This window comes from Vombatus ursinus, unplaced genomic scaffold (genome assembly GCF_900497805.2).
Source record: "Vombatus ursinus unplaced genomic scaffold, bare-nosed wombat genome assembly UNPS02009918.1, whole genome shotgun sequence".
NCBI lineage: Eukaryota > Metazoa > Chordata > Mammalia > Diprotodontia > Vombatidae > Vombatus > Vombatus ursinus.
Genome location: NW_020949696.1, coordinates 3,660,085 through 3,687,385, shown reverse-complemented (window position 1 = coordinate 3,687,385; position 27,301 = coordinate 3,660,085). Strand labels below are relative to the sequence as shown.

Sequence of the window (27,301 nt, the reverse complement as noted above, 5' to 3'; positions counted from 1 at the left end):
CCTAGTCCTGTCCCTTCTGACCTCCTCCCCTCCTTCCTCTCTTTCCCTGTCCCCTCTGACCCCTCCTTTTTTTCTCTCTCTACTGACTCCTCTTCTTCCTAGTCCTCTCTCCCTTCTGACCTCCCCTCCTTCTTCTCTTTCCCCGTCCCATCTGACCCCCTCCTCTTTTCTTTCTCGCTAGTGACTCCTTCCCTTCTCCCTAGTCCTCTCCCTTCTGACCTCCTCCCCCCTTCCTCTCTTTCCCCATCCCCTCTCACCCCTTCCTGTCTTTTTCTCTCTACTGACTCCTTTCCTCTTTCCTTCCTAGTCCTCTCTCCCTTCTGACCTCCTCCGCCTCCCTCTCTTTCCTCTCTTTCCTGACCCCTCCTCCTCCTCTCAGAGCGCCCTCTTCTCTTCTTTCTCTCTCCCTCCTTGCCCCCTACTCCTCGCCCGTCAGACCTCCTCCTCAGTGATCCCCTCCCCGCCCCCTTTGCCCTCTCCCCTCCTTCCTCTTCTCTGTTTCCTCCCCTCCCCACCTCCCTCTGGCTCCGCCCCGCCCCGCCCTTCTCATTCAGACTCCGCCCCTCGCTCACGTCACTTCCTGGGGAGGGGCGGTGGGGGGGGACGCGGGCGGGGGAGCGGCGGCTCTTCCTCACCTCCACATCCGCCGGAGCAGTGAGGCGAGAGCGGCTGGATCCCTGAGCCGAGCGCAGCGGGCCGGGGGCGGGATCGGGGCCAGGCCGGGCATGGAGCGCGGGGCTGGGGGGCGCGGCGGGGGCGGCGGCGGCGGCCCGGAGCGGTGAGTGCGGCCGAGCCTGGGGGCGGACTCCCTCCTCCCCCTCCCCTCCTCCTCCTCCTCCCCACAACGGTCCAGCGGGAGGAGGACCAGGCCGAGGGCTGGGGAGGGGGGCCGGGCCGGACCCGACCGTTTCCCGGGCTGGGGGCGCGAGGCCAGGCCGCCGGACGCTGCCCCGGGACGGCCCTGCGGCCCTGGACACACGCAGGGAGTGTGAGAGTGAGTGTGACACAGAGAGACAGATGGGGGCGAGGGAGGGGGGTACGGGACAGGACCCCCCCCGTGTTTCCCAACGACAGGGCGAGGTGGGACACACGTAAAGCCCTGAGTGCGCGACCCAGGAGGGGTGGAGGGGCCCTCCCGGTGGGACAGGGAGACTCCGACGGCCAGGGGCAGCCCGGGCTGGGGGTCGTCCGCCCCGACTGTTCGCTGCCCAGCGTGACAGCCGGACCGTGGGCCTCTCCTTGGATCCCCAGCGCCTGGCACAGTGCCTGACACACAGTAGGCGCATAATAAATGATTATTGCCTAGCTGGCCTGGAGGCCAATCTGGGCAGGGTGTATCACAGGGTGTGTAAGGCAGCACTGGTGACAAGCTCCTTGTGGGACAAGACATGGCTTGGAGAGTCACTGCGTATGTTGAGGCACTCCTTGTGTGTGTGACTTTGTGTGTGAGACACTTCATGCGAGGAGTTCCGTGGGGGGGTGAGACATGTACTGTGACCAGGACATTGCTTATGTGACAGAAACTCTGATTCTTCTAAAGTGGAGGCCCGGTTTGGCCAAGTCACCCCCGGCAGCTTCAGGATCCCATAGAAACGGGTTTGGTTCTGCATTTAAAGAAAGAGCTTAACAACGGGGCCCCTTCCTTCCTTGGTGATCTGGGCTCTAAGATGGTGCTCCAGGGGCCTAGCTGCCCAACCTTTGCCCTGGCTTGGCTGCCTGTCCTCCATGGCCCCTCACCTCTGCCCCTTGGTTTCCTGGGCTTTGCAAGAGAGGCCTTTACCAGGTGCTTCCCTCTGCTAGTGCCTTCCTCTCTGAGATCACTTTCTGTCTACTCCTTATGTATCTTGTACCTGCTTAGTTGTTTGTATAAGGTATGTGTTTGCATGTTGTCTTCCCTGTTAGAATGTAAACTCTTTGAAGGCAGGGACTGTTTTGTGCCTTTCTTTGTATCTCCAGCCTGAGGTAGCACAGTGCTTTCTAGATAGGGAACCTTTAAATAAATGCTTGTTGACTGACTAGGAGATGCTGCATGTATGTGGCCCCGTGAGTGTCACAGGATGTGGGATATAGCATGATGTGGGGTGGACATTGTGGGACACTCATTGTATAACAATCAATACATTGCTGTGTGTGACAGACAATGTGTAATAAGACATGAAGACATTGTGTCAGTGTCAGTGTGTGTGGTACAGGGAGCTGTGCAGCAGACAGGGTGAATAGGACTGTGTGTGTGTGTGTGTGTGTGAGAGAGAGAGAGAGAGAAACAGGGTTTGTGATCCACATACTGGGTGACATTTATTGTGTGAACAGACACAGGATGTGTGTGACACTCACTGCTTGCATGCAGCCCTGTGTGCGAATCCCTGGGCATTGTGTAGTAGACTCCAGGAGCTTATGTGCCAGGCTGTGCAGGATACAACGTGTGTGATACACAATGTGTGTATAACACTGGGTATGCGACAAACACACTGTGGGATGATACATGTATGTGGAACAGTTGTCTAAGGAGACTAAGCCAATTGCCCTGTGTAAGAGATAAACTATAGGAGATAGTGTGTGTGACAGAATGTAAAACTGACCAGGAAGTTATATGTGATTGTGAGATACTGAGAGTGAGTGTGTGGCTGGGAGACCCTACCTGAGAGAGATTGTGTGTGATTGTATGAGTGTTGTGAGGAGAGGGGGCTCATGGGAGAGATTTCATGGGTGATGCTATAGGGGCTGTATGACAGAGAAAAGGCTGAATGACATCACATGAGTGACAGTATATAACAGTATGTGAGAGACAGTGTACAGGAGAGGCAGGTGTGTCCAAGCGGTGTGTGTGTGTGTGTGTGTGATGTGCTCAGTATGTCTAAGAGGCACAGTTCACAGTATTCATGAACCCTGGACACAGTGTGTGTGTGTGTGTGTGTGTATATATATCAGAGGTATAGTGTATGATATGTGTAGTATGTGGGTATACAACCTGTGAGATTTGTGTACATCATGTGAAGTGTTATAAGAATGTGTGTGGTGAGGGGGAGGTGGTGGGCAGCCATATATGTGTGGGAGAGAGGCCCTGTGTATGCACCTCTATGGATGTGTGTGTTTGTTTATGACAGAAAAAAGCATTTTAGGTGAGACTGCTTGTGAGCAGGAGCTCTATGCAATCTACATGGCAGATTGTGTGAGGAAAAGTGATTAGTGTTTCTGTGATGTGTGTGTGCATGAGAAAGAGATGCATGTAGTGTGAATGGGTACAATGCATGCATATGAGAGACACATATGAAAGATGAATATGTCAGTGTTTGCATGTGTGTTTGAGAAAGTATGTTTGTGTAAGGAAAAGTGTGACTTCATCTGTGTGCAACTGTTGTGAGCATGTGTTTGTGAGGATATGAATCTGGGAATGAGGGTGTGCATGTCTCTGTTGTGAAGAGTAGCGTATCAGACGTCTGGGGGATACAGTGTGTTTGGGGGCAATGTCTCTCGTCAGGTAGATGTAACAGAGCTGTCTGCTGGCCCTGGACGCTCTTGCTTTCTCTGTGGGAAGCCCTCCCTTCTTTGTGCTGGTTGTTTTGTGGGCACTTGGAGGGTCTCTAAACAATGGGCATTGCTTGATTTGGAAAGCTGAGGCAGGAGGGTGTAATGGAGTTCCCCTAGCTCAGAGCCAAGCTCTCAGAAGTTCCTGTGAGCTTACTGCTGCTCAGAGGCAGGTGAGATCTTGAGTGGTGGATATGGAATCAGAGGACCTGGGTTCGAACTGCATCTCTGCCGCTTAATTGCCTTTGTGATCTCCAGCAAGTCACTTCCCTTTGGAATTCAGCTTCCCCTTCTGTCATAAGGCCCCTTCTAGATGGAAAGCCTCTGTTCTGCTCCTAACCAGTTGAAGTCACCCAAGGCTTCGTTCTCACCCTTTCTCCTGTGTGCCAGCTCTCACCTTCCTGCTTTCCTTCCCCCAGATTTCCCCCAGTCTCCTTGTGTGGATGATGAATACCTCTAGATTCCTTCACAGTCCTGCCATGGCCACCCAGATGGGAGACAAGAGCCAAAGAGCTCTCGCTTTTGCCTGGGTTTGGGCTTTTGAGCACCCTGGGCAATGTGGGTCTTTTCAGACACTGTTCTCATGGCTTCCTCTCTTCCTCCTTTCCCCACAGGCCTTCCCTAGCCGGAGCTTGGAGGAGAACGGCCCGGGTACCCCTTATGGCTGGGCTCGGACCACAATGGTTCCCTGTCCAGCTCTCCTAACAGGTACTTTGTACAGGGTGGAGGCTGCAGGGAAGCACAGCACAGTCTTTCCCACTTGTGTTTTGGAAAACAAAAAATAAAAAGCAAATTCTGCTTTGAAGACATTGTTTCCCCAGAGCTTTGGGCACCGCAGCCTTGGATCTGGGGTCCTCCCTCACAGAAGTGTGACTCTCTCTTCGCCATGAACGGCCTATCCATCAGCGAACTCTGCTGCCTCTTCTGCTGCCCACCCTGTCCTGGCCGAATCGCAGCCAAACTGGCCTTCCTGCCTCCAGAGCCTACTTACTCCCTCGTGGCCGAGCCTGAGCCGGGTTCCAGTGGAGGGGGCTCCACCCCAGGGCGAGGTTCTGGGGGGGGCCCTGGGCCGCTGGAAATTGCACCTGACAGAGAGAGCTGACTTCCAGTATACACAGCGTGATTTAGACACGACTGAGGTCTTCTTTACTAAGAGCAGTCGGGGGAACCGCATTTCCTGTATGTATGTCCGCTGTGTGCCAGGGGCCAGGTAAGTGTCCTCGAGGAAGCCTGGCAGCCTCGATTGGCTTTGGGGCCTTTTCTGGCCATTTGGGGTTTCCATGGAGCTGCCTTCTTCTGCTTTAAACTCTCATTGAAGGGGTGTGCATGTGCGTGTGCATGTGTGTGTGCGTGTGTGTGTGTGTGTGTGTGTGTTTTAAACATTCAGTTTGAAAATGTGTGGTAAAGTAACTCACATTTCTCTAAAGTCTTTTCCTAACAATAACCCTGTGAAGTGTAGGTAGTGCAAGTAGGGTTATCCTGCTCTACAGATGAAGAAACTGAGGCCCATGGCTAGCAATTATCTAAGCCAGGATGAGGATGCCCAGAAAGGCCTGGGCACCTGCTTTTCTGGTCAGAAGCTTGTGAAGTGTGAGGGAGACTTGAGGGAGACATCTGGCCTGGCCCTGTGATGGGGGCACCAATTGAGCACAGCATTAGTCAGTGTTTCTATTAATAAAAGATGTGTGTCATTCATCCAAGGCATTGGTTTCTTCTGTATTGGGACTCTGGCCTTTCTCTGTCCCTCCTCTCTACCCTCCCTCTGCCCCTTCAGGCATTGTTGCCTCTTTTGGTACCTGATGGATGTTGCCAGTGGTGGGGGAATGGGCTCCGTGGACTTTTTCTAGGAGCAGAGGGATGTGCTGGGGGCCCGTAGTTTGCATTGTGTACGTGCACTACATATGAGTGTCTTAGAGCCAGCCCAGTCACGGAACAGAGAGGCTTGGGTTTTGAGTGCTGGGCAAATCATTTACCTTCTCATAGCTCAAATGAAGGGGTCACACTAGTTAATAGGTGAGCTAAGGATAGGTATTCACGTTCAAGGCTGGGAAGTTCTTGGTGATTATTGGTCATTTCTAAAGCGCTTTCTATTTTGCCAGAGCCTTCCACAGTCAACAAATTGAAGACTTTTGTTCAGGGCCTTTTATGTAGGAGACCCACACTCTAATAGGGTGAAAAATAGGTATAATACAAGTTTGAAGAGATGCAGTCACCTGAGAGCCACCCAGAAAGGCCTGAGTTTGAGTTCCACTTCTGGCACGTTCTTGCTGGGTGACCCTGGTCCAGTCATTTTATTAACTGCAGGGCTCCAGGCAGCTCTGTAGACACTAAGGTGCAGAATTGACTATACCAATGATATCACAGGGCCAGCCCCATCTCTATAAGGGAGGCTATGGTAGGGGTAGAAGAGAAATCCAAAGAAGATGATTCTAAGAAAATCTGAGGAGAAAGATCGCTTTTATTGGAGGCAGTAGAGAAGGTTTTGTGGAGGAGACAAGCCCCTACACTGAGCCTTCAAAGAACAGAGAGGTTTTACCAGGCTGGAACACTGACTGGGTAAAGAGGGGATGAACTGAAATAAGGCTGGAAAGGTAGACTGACCCCCCATTGGAGAGCCCCTTACGTTCCAAGCCTTGGGGTTAGCTTCAATCTTATAGGCATAGGGAGCCACCCAAAGTTCTTGAGCAAAAGACTGACTCCTCAGAACTGTGCCTCAGAAAGACTATTTTGGCAGCTGTGCTGAGACATGGAGAGGCCAGAGGCTTGGAGAGAATAGGGCACATTTGTGCAGCATTTTATAGCTCTTATCTCATTTGAATCTCACAATAACCTTGTAAAGTCACATACCAATAGTAATGCAAATATTACCATTTTAATAGTGGAGCAAACTAAGGCCTAGCGAGGTGAACCAACTTCTCCAGGGTCAGTGGCCAAGCCAGTGCCAGAGCTAGGTCTCTCTCCTTCCATCTGATCTGGTGCTCTTTCTGTCACATAGTTTCCCTTGGTGGGATTGCTTTAAGCACTTGGCAGGCAGTTCTGTCGGTGCCAATACCATTCCTTCCAGAGCAGACTCCAGCAGCAGCCCCTATCCCTGGGACAACATGCCCATTTGAAGAGGCTCTCTCTTTGGTTTCTTCACAGTGATGCTGGAGTCCTTTTGGCCCTCCCATCCCCTTAGACCTGTCCCCAAGATTGGTCCTAGCCAGTTGGCCTCGGCCCCAGGAGCCAGAGAAAAAGTCCAGCCTGATTGGGAACAGAAGAAAACAAGACACGAGGAAGAACACTGGGTCCCAGATAGGGCACTGGCACCTTCTGGGGTGTCACAGACTCCCTGGGCTTCTTCCTTCCCTTTCTTATAGTTGGTGCTGAATCAGTGTTGGTGAAACGGAATTGGCAATATGGAGAGAGGAGCTGGCAGGGAGCCTGGGCACTAGATGCTTATGGCAGTGAGTGAGAGAAGGCAGTGGATAGGTTTGGGCCAGTGGCACGTAGCTCAGTCATACATGTGTGCCCATGCACGTGTGCACGTGTGTAGAGAATCCATGCCTGAGCAGCCAGCTGGTGGGACCTGGAGTCAGTAGACCTAGTTTCCAATCTCAGCTTTGCCACTTGGTGGCTATCAGAGTTTGGGAAGTCATGTAACAGCCTCCCAAGCTATAGTGATACTTGTACTGTCTCACAGCAAAGTGAGATGTGTACACCTTGAGGTGGCCTACAAACTGGAGTTGTTGTTGTTTGTGCTGATAACCAGCGTGCGTCTGGATGCGGGGCACCTGTCTGTCTGGGCCAGCCACCTCCTGACACCACCAACCTGCTCCTTGGGCTTGGTTAGGGAGGTTTTTAAATTGCTTATTTCTCTTTGGGACCCCTTAAGAGCTGAAAGTGCTGAGGGGAAGAGCAGCTGCCAGAGAAAGTGAGGAATTCTTTGCTTTGGGTCTTTGGAGGCATTGAGGTTAGGTGGCTAGCAGGTGTGCCCTGCTCCAGGTCAGTGCCTCTCCTGGAGGGGAGGAGCCTGCAGTGACCAGGACTCCCCTTCCCTTCTTCTCATCCCTGCCAGGTTCACAGTTCTGTTCTCCCATGGCAATGCAGTGGACCTGGGCCAGATGAGCAGCTTCTACATTGGCCTGGGCACCCGCATCAATTGCAACATCTTCTCTTATGACTACTCAGGCTATGGGGTGAGCTCAGGAAAACCCTCGGAGAAGAATCTCTATGCTGACGTCGACGCTGCTTGGCAGGCCCTTCGGACCAGGTGGGTGCCTGCAGGCGGGAGCTCCTGGGAGGGGGGATCCCCTCTGGGGCCGCAGGGAGAAGAGGGGTACCCCAGATCGCTGAGCAGAGCCAGGATAGGGCTGCACTGCCAGGAACACCACTTCCCCCAGGAACACTCTGACTCAGCTTGTGGAGTCAGTCAGAGGAATTGTTTTCAAGGAGCTGAGGAGCAAACTTAGTGATTTGCCCAGGGTCAAACAGCTAGTAGCTAGCTGACTGCATATTTGAACTCAGGTCTTGGTGATTCAAAGTCCAGTTCTTTTTTCACCACACCATGCTGCCTCTTATCTTTCTTCACCCTTAAGACCTTTTAGGATTTAATCCGTTGTTCCATTCTAGCTAGTTGGCCTTTCTCCTAGCCCCAGATTGATGGGTACTGCTTCCCACCCCACCAAGCTGTACCCTAGCTATGCTGGTCTCACTGTCTCCCTTAATCACCAGGATCATCCTGACCTCCACCCCCTTGCATATCTTCTCCTGCCTTGGAATGCTCTCTCCATCCTGTCTTCTTCCAGACCCTACCTGACCTCAAGTTGGGCCCTTGTTGTCCCTGAACATCCCAGCCTATATCGTGTCTTCCTTCTTCTGAACTCTGACAACACATGTTAAATTTGTGTTGTGTATATGCTCCTTTATATTATAGAGAAGGGGAGAGGTACCCTCGGGGTTGGAAAAGGACAAATACTGCTTTCATTTTCAAAAAAGAGACTAGAGTTTACAAACTGCAGGCTAGAAAGCCTGACTTCCTGATTGCCTTTGGTTTCTGGGAAAGTTCTAGAATATATTATTAAAGTATATATTATTAAATTAAATATGTTAACCATATTAAAAATATAGCTAGTGGACATCTAGAAATCTATTATCACAGAGAACCAGTCAATCAACAAACAGTTATTAAGCACGTACCGTGTTCCCAGGAAAATAAAAATTCAGAAATGAGACGGTCCTAAGAAGTTTATATTTTACTAGAAAGATATAACTTGTTCACAGATAAGGAAATGAAGGATATCTATATCTCTCTTTATATCTACCTACACGCACATACACACAAATAAATATATGTTGATACTCTCAATTGGAGGAAGCAGGAAAGGTCTCTTGAAGGAAGTAGCCCTTGAGCTGAAGAGTCTGGAATTCTAGTTCTAGGAGTTCTGAAGTTCTAGGAGTTCCAAGAGGTAGAGATGAGGAAAGCATTCCTGGCAATGTGGACATCCCCAGTAGAAGCTGGAAATGGGATGTCCCATAGAGTAAACAGCACATGGGCCTGTTTGGCCAAGGAGAACAGGTAAGAAGGGGTAAAATGTAATCAGCTTAGGCTGGCTCAGTAGAAGAGATGGTTAGAGACCCTGGAGGCTCAGATCTGGCATGGCTGGGTATGAAGAAGGATAAGACAGCTTTGATCTAGGCAGTTTGTGACCTAGACTCACAGAAATTAGGTGTAGAGCCATAGGGAAGTGGCTTGTCATGCTCTTCCCATTAGCAGTGGTAACATTTATTATTCTTCAAGTAAATGGTGGGAAATAGTGGCTGGAGGATTGTGCGTTTGATGGTGGGACAGGTGGTGGGATGCCTGTGTTGGTTAGATTCTGGTGTCCTCCTGGGCTGTGGAGCTGGGCGAGCTCCTGGATCAGCGCTGGCTAGATGGAGGGTTTCGGGGGAAGTTTCCCTGAGTTCTCAGACTTGGGTTGGGGGCAGGGTTGCTGGAGGTCCTGACGGGCGTGGCTCCTGGTGGTGAGAGGAGGGTTGACAGCAGGGCTGTTGGTACACTACCAGACTAACTTTATTCCTTTTTGCACTGGTTCCCAAACTGGGCCATCAGGGGAATGAGAGATCTGACTTAGGGGGAATCAAGCAGGGCATTGGACAGAGTCCAGCATGTTCTTCTCTTGGAAAAGATGGAGAGATGTGGGCCAGGGGACAGCAGTTGGATGGGTTTGGTGTCAGTCTGAAGGGCAGTTCAGGTGGAGTTTCTCATCTGTTCTTAGTCCCGGGTTGTTGAACAGCTTCATCAGTTCCTGAGATAAGAGCATGGACGGCATGCTTATCATATTTGTGGGTGACAGATCTGGGAGTGACCTGCATGACCTGGGAGTGACCTGCATGACATGGTCAGGTGATCCTGACAGGCCTGGACAGTGGGTGGAATTACACAAGATGATGTAGCCTAAAGATAACAGAAAGCCTTTTACTTGGGTTCAGAAAGTCACCTTTTTATTGTCTAGGATGAAGGAGGGGCTTGGCTAGGCTGCAGTCCAGCTGAAGACAGCGTGCAGATTTTAGGGGACTCTGAGCTTGCCGTGAGCAGCCAGCAGCGTTGATGTAGTCTTGGACTACTGTAGGAGAGACGGGGGGTCTAGGAGCAGGGACCATGGTCCCCTTGGGCTTGGCTCCCTGTCAAACCACGTCCTGCAGTACTGGGTTCACTTCTGGGCGCCACCTTTGAGGAAGAGGATCGATATTCCACAGGAAGGTGAATGGCCTTGGCTGCAGAGCTGTCGAAGGAACAGGGGTGTGTAGACTTACATGGGGTGACATAGCTGCCTTCGAGGATTTGGATGGCTGTTTGCTGGAGGAGGGAGCAACAGCTTAGAAGCTGAAAAGAGGCCAGCTTAGAGCCATGCCCCCCCCCCCCCCCCGTGGAATGGGCTGATGGAGTGGGGCAGCTCACCTCGCTGAGGGAGGGTCCCACTTGGAAGGACAGTGTAGAGGGGTGCTGCCTTGAGTGTGGGAGGGCCTAGATGACCACTGACATCCCTTCCAACCTCCAGCTTGAGGATGGGCCCCCTTAGGGCAAGGATTCTTTTTTCCTGAGGCTAGGCATTTAGTCAGCCTGAGCACGGACTTGGTGGAGTCAGTATACCTGGAGTTTTAGAGCTGCCAGGTACCGATAGGCAGTGCATTATAGTAGTAGTAGAAGTCCTGGAGTCAGCAAATCATTTTGTAAATGGGCAGTAAAATGGGCATAATGGATAATAGTACCTGAGGCTCCTACCTCACAGGGTTGTTGTGAGGCTCAGGTGATGTAATACACTTTGCAAACCTCAAAAATCAATATATTAGTCAGTAGTCAATCTCATTATTTTTATTAGTATTGTAAGGACTACACACACACACACACACACACACACACACACACACACACAGAGAGAGAGAGAGAGAGAGAGGGAGAGTCCAGCTCCCTCATTTTTTTTCAAAGCAGGAAGCCGAGACCCCTAGAGAAGCAACTTGCCCTACGTTCCATATGTAATCAGTAAGGCTAGGATTTGAACCCAGGTCTTCCCTTCTAGTTCTGTCCCTCAATGTTTAATGAAATCCTTGCAGGAAAAACCAGATTCCAGGGGCATCATCAGGGCTAGTGGGGGGGGAAATCAGCTGAGCCTCCTGTGAAGAGGCCACTGCAAATGGCCACCAGCGTCCCACCTCTCCCTCCCTGGGGAGCGCCTCCAGCTTGTCTGTTCACAGTCCAGGGTCCGGGTTCCCAAGTCAGTGATACCACCCCCTGAGGGGGTGCTGGAACAATCCAGGGGGGTAAGTATTTTTTTGAAACGATGCAGATTTCAAAAGTACCACTAAAGGGTTAAAGAAAGATTTGTGTGTGGGGGGGTGCCAAGTAATTTTTTTTAAAGGGGGCAGTAGGCCAAACAAGTTGGGAACTCTGCTGTAGATGCACCCAGATTTGGACTTGGAAGGCGTCTGGAAGGCCATCTGGTTCAGCCCCTTCGTTTTACAGGGTCACCCAGGTTATAAAAGGGAGAACTGGGATTTGAACCCAGGACCTCTGCCTTTAAACCCATTGTACTGGCTCCCCTGTGCAGGCTTTACCTACCTCAACATGGCTGTTGAAAGAGGCAGCATGGTAGAAAGACTGCCGCAATTGAGTTTTGGAGGTCTGGGTTTAGACCCCGCTGTGCTGTTTGCTAGCTGTGGGACCTTGGCAAATTACTCTGGATCTCATTTTCTGGCTCTCAGTTTGGATTAGGTGATCTCTAGGATTCCTCTCTCAGTTACCAGTGTCCAGTTCAGAGACAGAATCTCCTGGCCTGAGGGCAGAGTGGGGTGGGGAGGGGAGGGGAAAAACCAGAGCTAGTCAGGTTCCTGCTTTTCCCATGAGCACCTTTAAGGATTCCAAATCGCTTTCTCTCTGACCCTCCCTCTTCTAATCTCCCCTACCTGGGCCCAGCCCCCATCAGGAACATACCCAGTACCCTGCCCTTCCTGAACACCCAACTTGAAGCCTGGAAGTACCCCCCCCCCGCCCCAACCGGTTCCACTAGCTCCCAGGACCCAAGGGGGCAGGGGATGGGAAGCAGCAGCTGGCAGTGGAGCCTGAAGGCGGACTAGGGTGGGGGAGGCTGGCAAGTCCACTGTTGCCAAGGAAACCTGCTGGGCACTGTTCCTAGGCACCAGCTCACCACCACCATTGTGAGAGAAGATCCCCCTAAGGCTGTTGTAGTTATGGGGGTGTATATGAAGGGCTGTGAGAGTGGTGCCAGAGCCTAGGCCACACCCCCAGCTGGGAGCTGACTCAGTACCCAGATGGAGGTGGCCTGGGCACTCCATCCGTGGTGGGCAGCAGGTGGTTCTAGCCTGAGCGCTTCATCCTCTAAATGGATCTTTTGTCTTCTCCCTTCATGCCTCTTCCTTTCCTTTTGCTCAGCCTCAAACCTCTCTCTTTGGGGAATCAGGAAGAGAGGTCCTGGGAGAGGCTCGATTCCTTCATCTCTGGCAGGCTTCCTCAGGGTCTCGAGAGACCTGAACAGAAGCTTAAGCAACAGCACAGGCCCTAAAGCTGATTGTGACCATAAATGTGCATGGTTATTGTAGCACTTTATTACAAAGCACTTCCCTTACAACAGATGACTCGAGGTAGGCAGCACAAGTTTTATTATCTCCATTTCATGAGGGAGGTAAGCAAGGCTCCGAGAGGTGGAGTACCCTGCCTGCAACACACAACTAGTAATTAGTGGACCTGGGCCTTGAATGCCAGTCATCTACAAGTGCCACGTTTTTCCCATTATATCATTACTGCCCTCCATGTAATGATCATCCTTCACATTCTGATTGTTACAAAGTGTCATCACATTCATTACTGAATTGGATCCCTAGGGCATTCCTTCAAGGTTGACAAAGTAAGTGGTGTTAGCCTCATTTTGCTGTTGAGAAAACCAATAACTCCATAGGGAAAAGGACTTACCCAAGGTCACACAGTCAGTGGCAGAGCCAAGGATTGAACCCCAATCCCATGACTACAATTTGGCTCTTTCCACTGTACTAGGTGACTGTTAAAGACAGAAGACTACCCACTCCATTCATTCAGGGGGCACAGAAAATTGATTTCTCCCACCCCAGCTGCCTAATCCCAAGGGTTCTCCCGATCTTCCTCAAGGGCTTTGAGATCCTTGGAAGAGAGGCTGAGTTACAGTGAAACCACATTCTCCACCCCAGCTGGGATGACAATATCACCGCCTACTGGTGATCCTGAGAGAGGACGCGTTCCTTTCACGGAAGAGCTCATCAGGCAGGCAGTCCTCACGCATTTACTTCTCACCTCCCTTGTCCTACAAAGAAGACATGGCCCTGCTTTTGGAGAAGCCCACAGACTAATAATTATACCTAATTATAGAAAACTGAAGTTGGAAGTTCTCTCGGGGGTGATTTTGCCCAGTCTTTCCAACATACAGCTGTCTAACCTGCACTTAAACACTGCCATTGATGGGGAAATGATGAGCTCAGGAGGATGCCACTTCCATTTTTGACTTTTCTGTTTGTTGGGGAAGTTTTTCTTTATGTTGAAGTGAAATTTCCTTCCCTCTAATTTCTGCCCAAACATATACATGAACAACTAACCATTTGAGGCTACGTATAACCCTGGGGCCTACCAACTTTGTCAGAACCAAAGGGCTGTAGGTAAAGGCCAGATCGTTGGGGGCTGAAGTGGTCAGGGAAGGCTTCCCAGAGAAACAGGATTTGAGTTGGCCTTGAAAGATGTGTACAGGAAAAGAGGCGGCCCTGCCCTCCAAGCAAGGATTTGGACGTAGCATTCCCCACCTCCCTTTTGCCTAGCCCACTGTTCCTTTGCAGGGCAGGAAGGAATGAAAGGCAGCTTTAATACTTCATGGTCATGGTACTAGGCAAATCAGGAAACCTCCCTGAGCCTTGGTTTTCTCATCTGTAAAATGGTGATAATAATAGGGTTGTAAGAAAAGGTTTATTTGTAAACCTTAAGCATTATAAAATATGAAGAATTCATTATCATCATTATTAATAGAAATAAAAACTGGTCTTGCAGTCTGAAGAACTGGGATTTCTAGCAGCTATGAAGCTAGCTGTGAGACTTAAGCAGGTCAGCTCACCTAGTCCTTTGGAAGGATGTACCAGGCATTGTAGAGTTACAGAAGGAGCATTGGGAGTTGGTACTTGGGTTCAAATCCTTGCTGGCTACCTGTGTGACCATGGCAAGTCACTTAGCCTCTCTGAACCTTAATTTCCTCACATATAAAATGGGGTCACCAACATTTGTTATCACAGGGTAGTTGTGTGACTCTTTGTACCCTCAAATGGGTATAACGTATTAGGTGAGATTTAAAACACTCTACAAATAAAAGGGGTATTATTGTTATTATCATCCTTCTACCAGAATCCTCTTCTGATGCCTCCTCCTAGTATGGAGGTAACCCTGGCTCTCCAGGGTGATGCCCACTCTGGCAAATCTTGCTAAGCTGGAAAGCTTCAAGCACAGGCCTAGCTGGCCACGCAGAGTGTGTGTGTACATGGGTATACATACACATATACCCATGTATTGTTGGGGCTTATTACCAGAGTAGCTACAACAACCTCACAAACCCTGTGCTAATCCCAGAGAAGTTCTGGTCTGCACTGGTGATGGATTGGTGGACCCACACCAAAGAAAGCCCAGATCCTTAAAGCAGGGAGAAGCCCATGAGAGGTAGTGGAGAGAGTGCTGTATTTGGAGTCCAGAGGGCCTGGGGGGGAGCCCCATTCTACTGCTTACGACCTGGGTGACCTCCCTTTCTGAGCCTCATCTGGACACTGGGGGAGGGTTGACTCAATGACTTCTAAGGTTCCAGCTCTCAATCAATGTTTCTGTTATATTTGGGGGGGGGCAGATCTGGGCCCAGCAAATGACTCAGCCGCCCCTCTCCACCAGGTATGGCATCAGCCCAGAGAACATCATCTTGTATGGGCAGAGCATCGGAACAGTGCCCACCGTGGACCTGGCCTCGCGCTACGAGTGTGCTGCTGTGGTGCTGCATTCTCCCCTCACCTCAGGCATGAGGGTTGCCTTCCCTGATACCAAGAAGACCTATTGCTTTGACGCCTTTCCCAAGTGAGGGAATTCCCCCAACAGAGGGCACCTTGGGGCCAGGGTGGGGTGGGGCCCTGCTTCTTCCCCAGAGAGGCCAACATTAGGGTTTGGAGGGCCCTGGGTTCAAATCCCAGCTCCAACACCTCAGGAAAATGCTTTGTGAACCTCAAAGTGCTATAGCAATGTGAGCAGTGCAAAGATGTTGGCCAGGTTGGCATCACAGGAATCTCCACAGCCCTAAAAAAGCAGATAGAGGCCCTGCTGGCATCCCTTCATCCTTAAATGTCCTGAGACATCTGGGAATAATTCCCCCCGCCCCCCACGTTATGGTTGTGCCAAGCCCCAGCCCAGTCTGATTCCAGCTGAGAGTCTCCATATGTCAGTCTGATTCTTAGCTCTCTTTGGAAGAGTGGGGGGGTGGTGGTGGTATTTTTACCTAGTGGCCAGAGCAGACTGCCCCCCCCCCAAAATTAACTGATGAAACCAGCCTAGCATATTTGAGTCCTGGCTTTAGGTTTGGGTCATAGTTTTGCATCTTCATAGCTACATGACCCTGAGCTAGACAGCCTTGCTGGGCCATAGTATCATAACAGCAGCACATGGCTCTATAGCACATTAACGGACTCGTGTGCGGTAGGCAATGCAAGTAAAATCCCCGTTTTATAGATGAGGAAACTTGAGATCTGAGAGAAATGAATTGCCCAGGGTCACACAGCTCTAGTAAGTAGCTAAGCTAGTATTCGACCCCATGGTTCAGCTGACCTCAAACCCAGCACTTTTACCCATTATTTCCCCATATGCAAGGTATGGGGTGGAGCGGATGAGGTGAGCCAGGGTAGGTCAATGGGAAGCATACAGGACTTGGGGTCAGAGGACCTGGTCTTCATTTTTCCCCACCTACAGACTGAGAGCATTGAACTTATTGACTTCTGAGGGCTCTAGAACCCTCTTACACCAGCACATCTCAGTTATCATTTCTGCTACCATAAGGGGAAAGGACAATTTGGGGGTTGGGGGTGGGGGTGGAGTGATAGCCAATAAATCTGGGCATTGAACACTCCCCCTCCCCACAGTCCACAGTGGGGGAGTTCTAGCTTCCCAATCTAGGTGCAGAATGGGGTGGGGGGATGGTCTGTATTTTGGGTTCCTGGAGGTATCCCCAAACCAAGTCTGACCCCTCTATGCCCTTCCCCACAGCATTGAGAAGGTCTCCAAGATCACATCGCCTGTGCTGATAATCCATGGCACTGACGACGAGGTGATTGACTTCTCCCACGGACTAGCGCTGTATGAGCGCTGCCCGAAAGCTGTGGAGCCACTTTGGGTGGAGGGCGCGGGGCACAATGACATCGAGCTCTATAGCCAATACTTGGAGCGTCTTCGAAAGTTCATCTCACAGGAGCTGACAAACCAGCGCAACTGAGGTCCCCAGAGAGCCCCTCGGGGTAACATGGGCACCAACAGGCAGACAGGCCCGGGGGACCCACTGGGAGCTTGGAACCCCTGCTGAGGAGTGAGAACTCAACAGGGTCAGCCCGCTGGAGGATTGGGAAGTGGGGACAACTCGCCACCCCTGGGCCCCATGGCCCCTTCTGACATCCACTCCCTTTCCAGGAGAGGGGAGGGACAGAATGACCCCCATTTTTCTCCCCACAAAGACCCCAAACCGCTGCTAACGCTGGGACTGCCTCCACCACCTGGGAGGGGCTGGGCAATCCAAACCCCCTCCTCTCCTGCTTCCCTTTCCTTTACCAGGACAATAGCAATAATCCATCTGCCAAGTGTGGTAGGGGAGGACCTCAGTGGACCTCATTGTTCCCCACATCCCTTCCCCCAAATCCCAAATTCCTGGGAAGGCAGTGACTGCATGAGAAACACCTGCCCTCCCTCCCCCTACAGCTCGCTCTGCCAATCAGGGAGGGGTATTCCTACCACACTTCAAGCCCCAACGTGGTTCCCTCCCAGCAGGGCCCTTCATGATTTCAGACACCCAAACTACCCTTCCCAACTGTCCCCAACATGTACAGATATACAGATAGACAGAAATATATCTGCATTCATTTTGGAAGCAAAAACAAAGAAATTAAAGATTTAAAATTTTATAGTTCCCCTCCCCCCCTTCCATTTCTTTCTGTTGAGCTTTTTTCTTATAGTTAATTTTTCAAAGTGATCACTACTGGGTCAACACAACAGCAAGTATTATTTCCATTTGACAGATAAGGAAACTGAGGCGAAGAGCTTTGGAAGAACTTGATCTAGAACCCAAGTGTAGGAGAAATTGCTTTATATTCTTCATACCTTTTCTCCCCCTTCCCCTGCCCTTGTTTTGACTGGCCATCCAAAAGATGGTAGCTCACGGATAGGATCAGAATACTCAGGTGGGACAAGGGAACTTTGGCCACTCTGGGCCAAGCTTTCTGGAGGTGAACATCATGTCCCCTGGGGGAACTTGGTCCAAGGAGCACAGCACCTCTAAGGAAGGAGTCCTCATGGGTATGTAATACAAGGAGAATCCTGAGAAGATGTGGATCAGAGGCTGGCCTAGCCTCTGCTTGGGCTGACCAGACCTCTTGCTCTGGGTCCCTACCTTTGTGACCTGGAAAAGACCCCATTTCTGGTCCTCAGGTTCCTTCTCTGCAGCATTAGAGGGACAAGATATTGCTGCATTTCCATGGTGCTTTGGGGTCTACAATCCACTTTTCACATAACCATGTTGTGAACTAGGAAGTGCAAGAACTACAAAAGATGTTTGGTGACTTCCAAGGTCATGTTATACAGCCAGTGACTGTCAGACACATGTCCCCCTACCTCTCAAGGCCTGTTCTCCCTGAGCCCCACCCAACTCAGCCATGCTGCCCTGGGATGCTGGGCAAGTCTCCTTTCCCTTTTTAGCCCTCGGTTGTCTGTCAGATCAGCATTTTATGCCATGTTGACCTTGCAGTGATAGATAATTGGTGTGGAAATATTTTGAAGAGTACAGATGTAAAGAACTGTTCATGGGGCAGAGCAGTGTCCCTTTTCCCTCACCATGTGACACTGATTAGTTCATTTATTCAACATTTAAGCATTTACTAAGCCTCTGCTGTGTACAGTGAATTGTGCTAGGGCTAGGCCCTAGGGGCATACAAAGTTTACAATAAGATATGGGCCCTGCCTTCATGGAGCTCGTAATTCATACCATATTACATGATAAATGGGTGGCAGAAGGGCAAAGTACTCTGCACTAACATCTGAAGAGAAAGGTCTTGGGAATCCAGGATCAGAGGAAGTTTCCAGAACAAGTGGCATTTGACTTGAATGTGAAAGGAGGAATCAAAATTCAACAGGCAGAGGGAAGTTTGAGTGGTACAGGCAAGGGGAATGACAAAAGGAAGGGGTGGAAGGAGGGTTTAGAGAGGGCTTGGGCACAGATAAAGCAGGTGGGAAGAACTGAGGTGGGGGGGACTGGGAAGGCTGGATAATACTAGACTAAGAGGGACGTGAAGGCTTTTAAACAGGACGTGACCAGATTGGTTTATAAGAGACCATTCTGGCAGAGGCATGGGTGGATTGGAGTTGGGAGATCCTAGGGGCTGAAATTCATGCTTCCCACTAACTCAAAAGGCCTCCCTGTGAAAAGGGCGAGTTGAGTCTGAAGAAGCCTCTTAACTCTGCTGCAACCCCATCCATTCAATCCAACATACTGAGTGCCTACTATGTGCCATATCTTCCTTAACTTCGGGCCCACAGGTATGTACATATGAAGTTATACAAAGCAGTTCCTAGATGAGATTTCTAACTTGCGAGGTGGGGGAAGGTTCAGGAAAAGCCTTTGTGGAGCTCAGTGAGCCCTGGGCCTGTGCTTGGAAGGAAGCGATGGATTCTAAGATTTGGAGGTGAGGAAGGGATTGGTTCTGGATGTGGGGAATGACCTATGCAAGTGCTTGGAGGCAGAAGCCCAAATACGATCTTACTGGCAATAGCTGATGTTCCCATTTGTAACCAGAGTACTATGAAATGACACAAGGCAGGTGGGGAGCCATTTTGGGGAGGGCTTTAAAAGCCAGGCTGAGGATTTTTTTTTTTTAAATCCTGGAGACAATAAGGAGTCATTGAAAATGTGTGAGTAAGTAAAGAGTAAGTAAAATTTGTGAGTAAGATGTGGTCAAGTATATTTTAAGAATTTCATTTTGGCAGCTGATGGCTTGAAAGAGGAGAACTTGAAATCGGGGAGGCGGGGACATGTTCTGTTTTGTACAGATTATTTTATAGAAAACAGGTTTTTTTCTTTCAAAGTCTGAGCTATCCAAAGTTGCTTTTGTTTATTGTGGTTATCACATAAATTATTCTCTTGGTTCTGTTGATTTCACCTGGTACCTGACTGACTCTCCCACTTCTCTCAATATCTGTATTAAACCTTCTCTTTCTTCCACAAGTTATTTACAACCCCTTCCCACTCTTTTTCCAGTGCAGGACATCACAAAGTACTGAAAAAATGAAGAATACAATCCTGAACTCTCTTTTCCCCAATTCTATACAACACACCCCTCAATATCATCTCCTACTTTCTCCTCCATTGCTTCAGCCTTGGAGAGATGGCCCTTTTGTTTTCAGGCAGATTCCCCCCACGTCATCCACATCCATCAGGTTGTGCAAATGGGGCAACGATGCCATCGATGCCATCCCTTCCATGTCCAACAGGATGGCCCTTGCATTAGCCCCGTCTTCAATTCAATCCCTTCCAATCCTGACTCCTTCCTTATTACTTACAAATAGGACTGCATCGCCTTCAATCTTGATGAAACCTTAATTTGATACTATGGCCCCTCAAGCTACCATCATCCTCTTTGGCTTCTTCCTCTTGAAGCCCGACTCCGACAAAGACCTGTTTACACTCACCATTTTCTCGTATCATATTCGCTTCTCAGCCTCTTCTGGCTTACAACTTCATCACTCGACTGAAACCGTTTTCTCCAAAGTTACAAATGATCTATTAATTGCAAAAGCTGACGGCCTCTTCTCAGTCCATATCGTTCATCTTTTATGCCATGTTGAGCACAGGTGATCTCCACGTTTCCCTCCCTGGGTTCTCATGAAACTGTTTCTTCTTATCAGTCGTCAGGGGAGCAGCAGCATCCTCGGCCATCCTTTTCTCCTTGCAGATGTGTCCCTGGGCTACCTCTTTTTTGGGGGGGGGGGGTGTTTGTCTTTCTTGTGACAGGAAGGAGATTATTGCAATAGTGATGAGATTACTGAGAGCCTGAACTAAGGTAAAAGCCACATGGGTAGGGAAAAGGGATGAATTCAAGAGATGTTTTAGGAGTAAGAGATGGAATTTGTCAACTCATGTGATATAGGGGAAGGAGAGGGTAGAAGGGAGTGCCCAGGATGAATCTAAGGTTGCAAACTTGGATGAATGGAAAGAAGGCAGTGCTCCAGACCTTCAGAGGTGCCTTCTCTTTCTGCCTAATGTATACACACACACACACACACACACACACACACACACACACGCCTTGGGTTTGGTACATGGTTCCATCTTTTGAGTCCAGACTGTGGAATTTGGAGTCTTAGATCTAGGAGTCTGGAAGATGTTTGAGAGCAGCTGGCTTCATGAGTATTCATACCTGAGCTTTAGTCTTTCCCACTCCCAGGGAAAACAAGCAGCCAAGCCCCATGAATATTGAACGTTAATCATCCACTGTATGCAGAACACCATTAGAAGTGGAAGGAGATACAAAGAGAAGAGCTCAATCCTCATGGAGTCCACAATCTAATCTATGATACATTAGATGATAAATGTATCATAGAAGTACAACATGCTACATGAGTTGCAAAGGGCAAAATTATTCCAAACCACAGGCATCAGGAAGACTTATTGGAGAAGGTGCTGTTTCAGTTGGGCTTTAAAGTGTGGGACCAGAGAACAATCCAGGCATAGAGCAAACACCAAACAAAAGAAACAGAAAAGAAAGTATGGACCTTGATATGAGGACAGGCTAAATGGGCCGTGAAGAGCCTTGATGGCTAATGCACATTTCCCACCTTACGTGGTATATCCCTGAGCTAAGGCTTCAGCTGCTTCTCCACTCTCACCCCCAAAGTCTAATATCCCAGACCTCTCCCTCACTAGAACATTAACGAGGGTGGGGTGACTTGGGGTTTGCCTCAGGGTACCAAATTTAAAGGGCACAGCTAGGGGGCACAGTGGATAGAGCACCAGGCCTGGAGTCAGGAAGACCTGAGTTCAAATTTGTCTTTTTTTTTTCTTTCTTTTTTGGTGAGGCAGTTGGGCTTAAGTGACTTGCCCAGTTAGTATCACGTGTCTGAAGTCGGATTTGAACTCAGGTCCTCATGACTCCAAGGCTGGCACTCTATCCACTGCGCCACCTAGCTGTTCCCCTGAGTTCAAATTTGACCTCAGACACTTACTAGCTGTGTGACCCTGGACAAGTCACTTAACCCCATTTGCCTTAGTTTTATCATCTGTAAAAATGAACTGGAGAAGGAAATGGCAAACCACTCCAGTATCTTTGCCAAGAAAACCCAAATGGAGTCATAAAGAGTTGGACACTACTAAAATAACCAAACCACCACCAAATTTAGAGAGGACTGGGTGACTGCCCCCCACACTCCTGACTATCTTTCCTTGGCTTCCAAAGTAACAGTTTCATGATACTGTTGTAGGGTCTCTTTCTCAGGGTTGTGTCTCACCCCTAATCGAGGCCTTATTTCCTGCTGTTTGTCCCAAGGACAACATTTCTGAGTTGTAGCTCAGCCCTTCAGGACAGTCATCTTACTCCAGTGCTTAGCCCAGTACCTGGCACACAGTAGGCACTTCATACATGTTTGTTGACTTAACTACTTTGTCTCCATCAAATTAATGAGGGTGAGACTCAGATAGTTGTTCTAGAGCATGGGTTCTTAACCTTGGATCCATGATTTAAAAAAAAAAAAGAAAAACTTTCGATTTCCACTCAGTTGGTTTCTTTGCAATCTCATGTATTTTATTTTATACGTTTAAAAACATGATTCTGAGAATGTTACTTACTAGCTGTGTGACAGTCCGGTCTCTGAGCCCGTGTTTCCTCATTTATAAAGTGAAAGGAGGATTGGATTAATCTGTAAGGGCCCTTATAGCTCTGTGGTTCGATGATTATCCTTTCCTTCTGTCCAGGATTCTAGACTTTTCAAAGGCTTTCACATTCATTTTTGTTGATTCTTACCACACTCTCACGAGGAATGCTCTTCTGACACATGAGAAAACTAAGGTCCAGACAGAGGTCCCAGGTCATATAGTTAGCTCCCTCCAACTTGGGGCAGCTTCCCCTAGACCAAGGCTTCTCAGCTTTTTCTGTGTCCTGAGCCTCTTGTCTGGTAAAAGGTCTGACTCCAAGTCTGGTGCCCTTTGGGCAATGTTAACTCTCCCCCAGATCGAGTTTTTGGAAAGCCTTTGGTTTGGAGGATGAGGAGGCCAAATAGGCATTGTTATGGAAGGGGCTAGAAATTGGGTGAAAGCCTGGAGTTGTAGGTCCTGGCCTTGTCTAGGGAACCCCAGCTGTGACTTAGCCTCGAGGATTCAGTGGTGAGAGATGGGCCTTGAGAGGGCTTGAATGGCTTCCGCAGATGCCCCTGGCCACCAGTGACTTGGTGGAACCTGGCATGGAAATCAAGGCTATCCTGACTCCAAGGCCCCACAGGCTCTGTATCCACTACTATCCTCTGCTGCCTTTCTCTTAGTCTCATTTCTTCCCCCAGCTAGGAGTGGTTAAGGAGGGAGAGAAACAGAAGAGCTGGAGAGGAGGGAAAGCAAAGGAAATCCACCCTCGCATGTGAATGTGACCTGACTGTGCAGTGCCTGCCTCCCTTCTCCTCCTTCAATAAGGCTTCACATACTGGGCGTCCTCACCCTCGGCCTGGTAACTATGAGAAACAAGATTCCTAGGGAACTGGAATGCTTAGATTAATTCCAGAAATACGCAGAGAAAAGGTGATAAGTCATGCATCGGAGAACAACTCTTGGTTTAGGGTCAGAGGACCCGGATTCAAGTTACAGGCTCAGCCACTCACTACTTCTGTGACCTTGGGCAAATTGCTCAACCTCTCTGGCCTCAGTTCCTTCATCCGTAAAATGGTCACTTAACCTTCTCTGGCCTCAGTTTCCTCATCTGTAAAGTGAGATTGGACTAGATAACTTCTAAGGCCTCTTTCTAGATCTAAATCAGTGAAAGGAGCCACTCTGGTCACTACAGCATCAGCCTGGGGTGGGGGGTGAGGGAAGGGCAAAGGCATTCCTGATCTGGACCTGGTTTTCTTTTCTGAAGGTACTCATCCCAGCCTGTTCATCCATGCCCTGCCAGCTCTTTTCAGCCACCTTGAGATGGCCCCTCTTGCTACCTGGGGATGCTAGGACCAAAAGCTGCCCTAAAGACCTCTCCTTCCCCTTCTGGCTGGCTCCCTTAGCTCCTTGGGCATCTGGACAGCGTAAAGAATACTCTGGGGGAAAGCTGGGTGGCACAGTGGATAGAGCCCCAGCCCTGGAGTCAGGAGGACCTGAGTTCAAATCCAGCCTCAGACACTTGACACTTAATAGCTGTTTGACCCTGGGCAAATCACTTAACCCCATTGCCTAGTAAAAAACAAAAAACAAAACAAAATTCCAAATTCTTTAATACTTTACAAGTACTTTCCTTACAACAATCCTGTGAGATGGGTAGATCAGAGATGAAACCTTACAGGTCATCCCATACAAGCCTCTTATTTTACAGATGAGGGAACTGAGACCCAGAAAGATGAAATATGCCACTTTTTATAGAGGGGAGCTGAAGCCAAGTTAAGTGACTTGCTCAGGGTCACTGAGCTAACAGAGCTAATAAGTGTCCGAGGCAGGATTTGAACCCAAGCCTTTCCCGACTCCAAGTCCAGAGTGCCTTCAGGAAAGACTTGGGTTCAAATCCTACCTCCAAGTCCAGAATTCCTTCCATTGCACACACAATCTATGCCATTTCTTCCCCTTTCCCCTGCTCCACAAGGCTGAGGAGGATTGGGAAGATTGCCAGAGGAAAGGAGAAATGGGTACACTTCCAAGTCTGAGGTCTCCCCCAGCAAGAGACGGTTTGATTCAGTATTTATTGAACATGTAGCAGCTAGGTACTAGGGATACAAAAACCCCAAATGGTCAGGCCTCCAGGAGTTTACATTGTACTGAGGAGAAACAACTTATATACATGTAAGAAAATACAAAATATATACAGAGTAAATCTACAGATCTGATGTGAAGGGCACTGTGTTAACAATAAAAAAGGGTTTCCAGAAGGCATAATGGGAAGGTAAGAAGGATTGGAATAGGGCCTGGAGCTGCCATGGATGGGCATGAAGACAGCAGAAAGTGGCAGGGGGCTTTGACCCAGGCAGCCTAAATTCAGAATCAAGGATTCCTTGTGGAGCCATAGGACAGCAGATCTGCACACCCTCCATAGTAGCAAAAGTAATAAGCATTGCATTATCAGTCCTTGAAAAAGAAGTTGAAGGAAGGAGGTGCCGCCCCTGGTCTTGCCCACTGTTAAGACAGAAGTCCTGTGGCCAGTCAGCTCAGAGAGGGGTGAGGTATTTCTGATGTACTCACTTCAGCCTGGGATTTTCACATATATTCATTCATTCTCTCTCTCTCTCTCTCCCCCCACCCCCCCCTTCTTTCTCCCAGCCTTCTTTGCCTAAGGAAGGTAGGAGGAATGAGAGGCAGGGTGTTTTGGAGGAGAGAAAGAACACAGCATCCTGGGCCTTCTTGGGGATCAGGACTACTCATGGGGTGTGGGGGGAGCCAAGTACAACCCCAGCCCCCACCTCACTGCCTCCTCTCAGTCTTCCTTTAGCATCCTAAATCTGGGTGGTGAGTAGGCAGGAGAGAACAGAGGATTCAGAAGTGAAAGGGGCCTTAGAGTAAGATCACCTGGCCCAGCCCCCTGATTTTACAGAAGAACAAACTGAGGCCCCAAAAGGGGGAGTAATTTGCACAAGTTTGTACAGTAGGAGGTTCAACAAAGGCTCTCTGCCACCAGATCCAGCTTGCTCTCCTTCGATCCACTACAACGTTGTTCACTGGGATCTCTGGATCACAGCTGAACACATCTGGAACAGCCACAGGGACACTTGGAAGTTGAGCTGACCAGAGACCCCTCTGGAGGCAGGGCCTCATCCCTGAAGATTAAGCAGGGGCAGGTGTCTCAGTTGCCATCAGCGTCTGTGGGAACTTGGGTGTGTATGTGTGGTAGTATATATGTATATGTTGTGATATGTGTACGTGTATATATATGATGTATGTTGTGATGTGTGTATATGGTATGTGTGTGGTTTGTGTACGGTGTGTGGGGGAGTGTGTGTGTTGTGTACATATATGTGGTGTGTGATTTGTATATGGTGTACTGTGTGTATGTATGTGTGTGATGAGTGCGTGTATATGGTTTGTGTATGGTGTGTGTGTGTGTGTATGAGTGAAGCAAGCCCAGTGCATGGCTCAGCCCCTAGGGAGGAAAAGGAACCAGATGGCTTAGGTTGGAGGAGTGAGGAGAGGAAAAGAATTCATCTGTGTCTGTGCCAGGGTGCCTGGGTATCTGTCTGATGGGTGTTGTTTCCAGGGCCTTTTATGTCAGTGGGTGTGGTCTGTCAATGCAGGTGTGTCTCCATTGAATTAGTGTGTGTGAGAGAGTAATAGCACAGAAGACAGGCTGTGTTTCTGTGTGTGTAGTATGCAATTGCTTGTGTCTCTGTGTGACATTGTCCATGGAAATCTGTTGGGTGCGTATTTATGTGTTGGTGTTTTTCAGCATTCATGGGGACCGGCTGCATTAATATTGGGTTTAGGTTTCTCTCCGTTGTGTGTCTTTCAGTGTGGGTGTTGCGTGAGATACACAACTCCCTCTGAGTACCTGCCCCTTTCCTTTAGAGAAAGCCTCACGCCTCATCTGAGGCTCCAGCTTCCTGCCCCTTATCTGGGGCTCAGAGATCCACACCCCAGGCTCTCCCCTCCCCCTCCACTTCCTCCTCTTCCGCCTCTGGCCAGGGCAGCCCCAAGACAGGGCCCTCAACGGCTAGTGATTGCCCAAGGGGTTAGGGAGGAAGGGAGTCTCTGTGGGGAGAATTCTCCAAGTTGCTAAGGTACAGAAGGCAGTCCCTGATGGGGATGTAGGGCCCTGGAGATCTCACTGTCCAGGAGTTCAATAGAGTGGCCCCAGCTGGCTTCTTGTAGTTCATTTTTTTGGAATTTCAGCCCCAGCTTTGCTCTGAGCTCTTCTGAAGCTAGAACTGACAAGTAACCTGAAGCTTCCCACACAGGGATTGCCTTCCAAACCTCCATTGAAAGACCATTTGATGTTCTGTGGGCCTTTCCAATTCTGGTGCTCTATGTTCTAAGGCCTAACCTTCTGTGTTCAAAGGTCCTTGTCTGCCCTGACCTTCTGTGTTCTAAGGCCCTCCCAGCTTTGATGTTCTCTGCGCAATGGGGTTCTTCCAGGTCTGATATTCTCGACAAATATTTATTATGAAATGCCTCAAGGCCCATCCAAAAGGAGCTTCCATTTTACTGCAGGGAGGATACAGCATGTGTACTGAGAAGCAAATAGAAATAAATCACTGGGGGGATCTGGGAAGGCTTCTTGTAGGAGGTAACACCAGAGTTGACCCTTAAAGAAAACCAAGGATGTAAGAGGTGTGGGTGGGGAGACAGGCCTTATCTAGGAATGGGAGACAGACAGAGAGAGGAACGGGTATCACAAGGTTGAGGAACAGCTAGTTGTCCAGTTTGGCAAGGAAGCAGAGATCTGAAAAATGAGGCGGATCCAGATTATGCTGGGTTTTTAATGCCAGGCTGAGTTTTGTATTTTATCCCCAGAAGCAAAGGAGCCATTTTGGATTTTGGGCAGGACAATGCCACAGTCAGCCCTGTGTCTTGGGAAGATTCACTTGGGGGCTGTGCAGAGGGTGGATTAGAGGGCAGAGGGATTGGAATCAGGGAAGTGAATTAGAAGATTACTCAGATAGCCCACATGGAAAGTGAGGAGGGGCTAAGCTAGAGTGGTGGCCATGTGTGCCATGAGCAGAGGGGGCAAATACAAGATCTTGGTAGAATTGATAAAGCCTGACAACCGATTGGAGGGAGGGAGAACGGAGAGGAAAGAGGCAGGAATGACTCCAAGGCTGGGA

At 49.5% G+C, this 27,301-nt stretch overlaps 1 protein-coding gene across 1 annotated transcript; it reads left to right on the top strand.

The window, feature by feature from the left end:
* Positions 1–756: 756 nt before the first annotated feature.
* On the top strand, positions 757–17,231 carry ABHD17A (abhydrolase domain containing 17A). Its single transcript, XM_027853139.1, is given in 7 exon segments — positions 757–778; positions 4,140–4,233; positions 4,332–4,542; positions 4,544–4,735; positions 7,583–7,777; positions 14,966–15,145; positions 16,322–17,231. Coding segments are annotated over 6 exon segments (1,032 nt in total). The 5' UTR covers positions 757–778; positions 4,140–4,205; the 3' UTR covers positions 16,548–17,231.
* Positions 17,232–27,301: the final 10,070 nt, after the last annotated feature.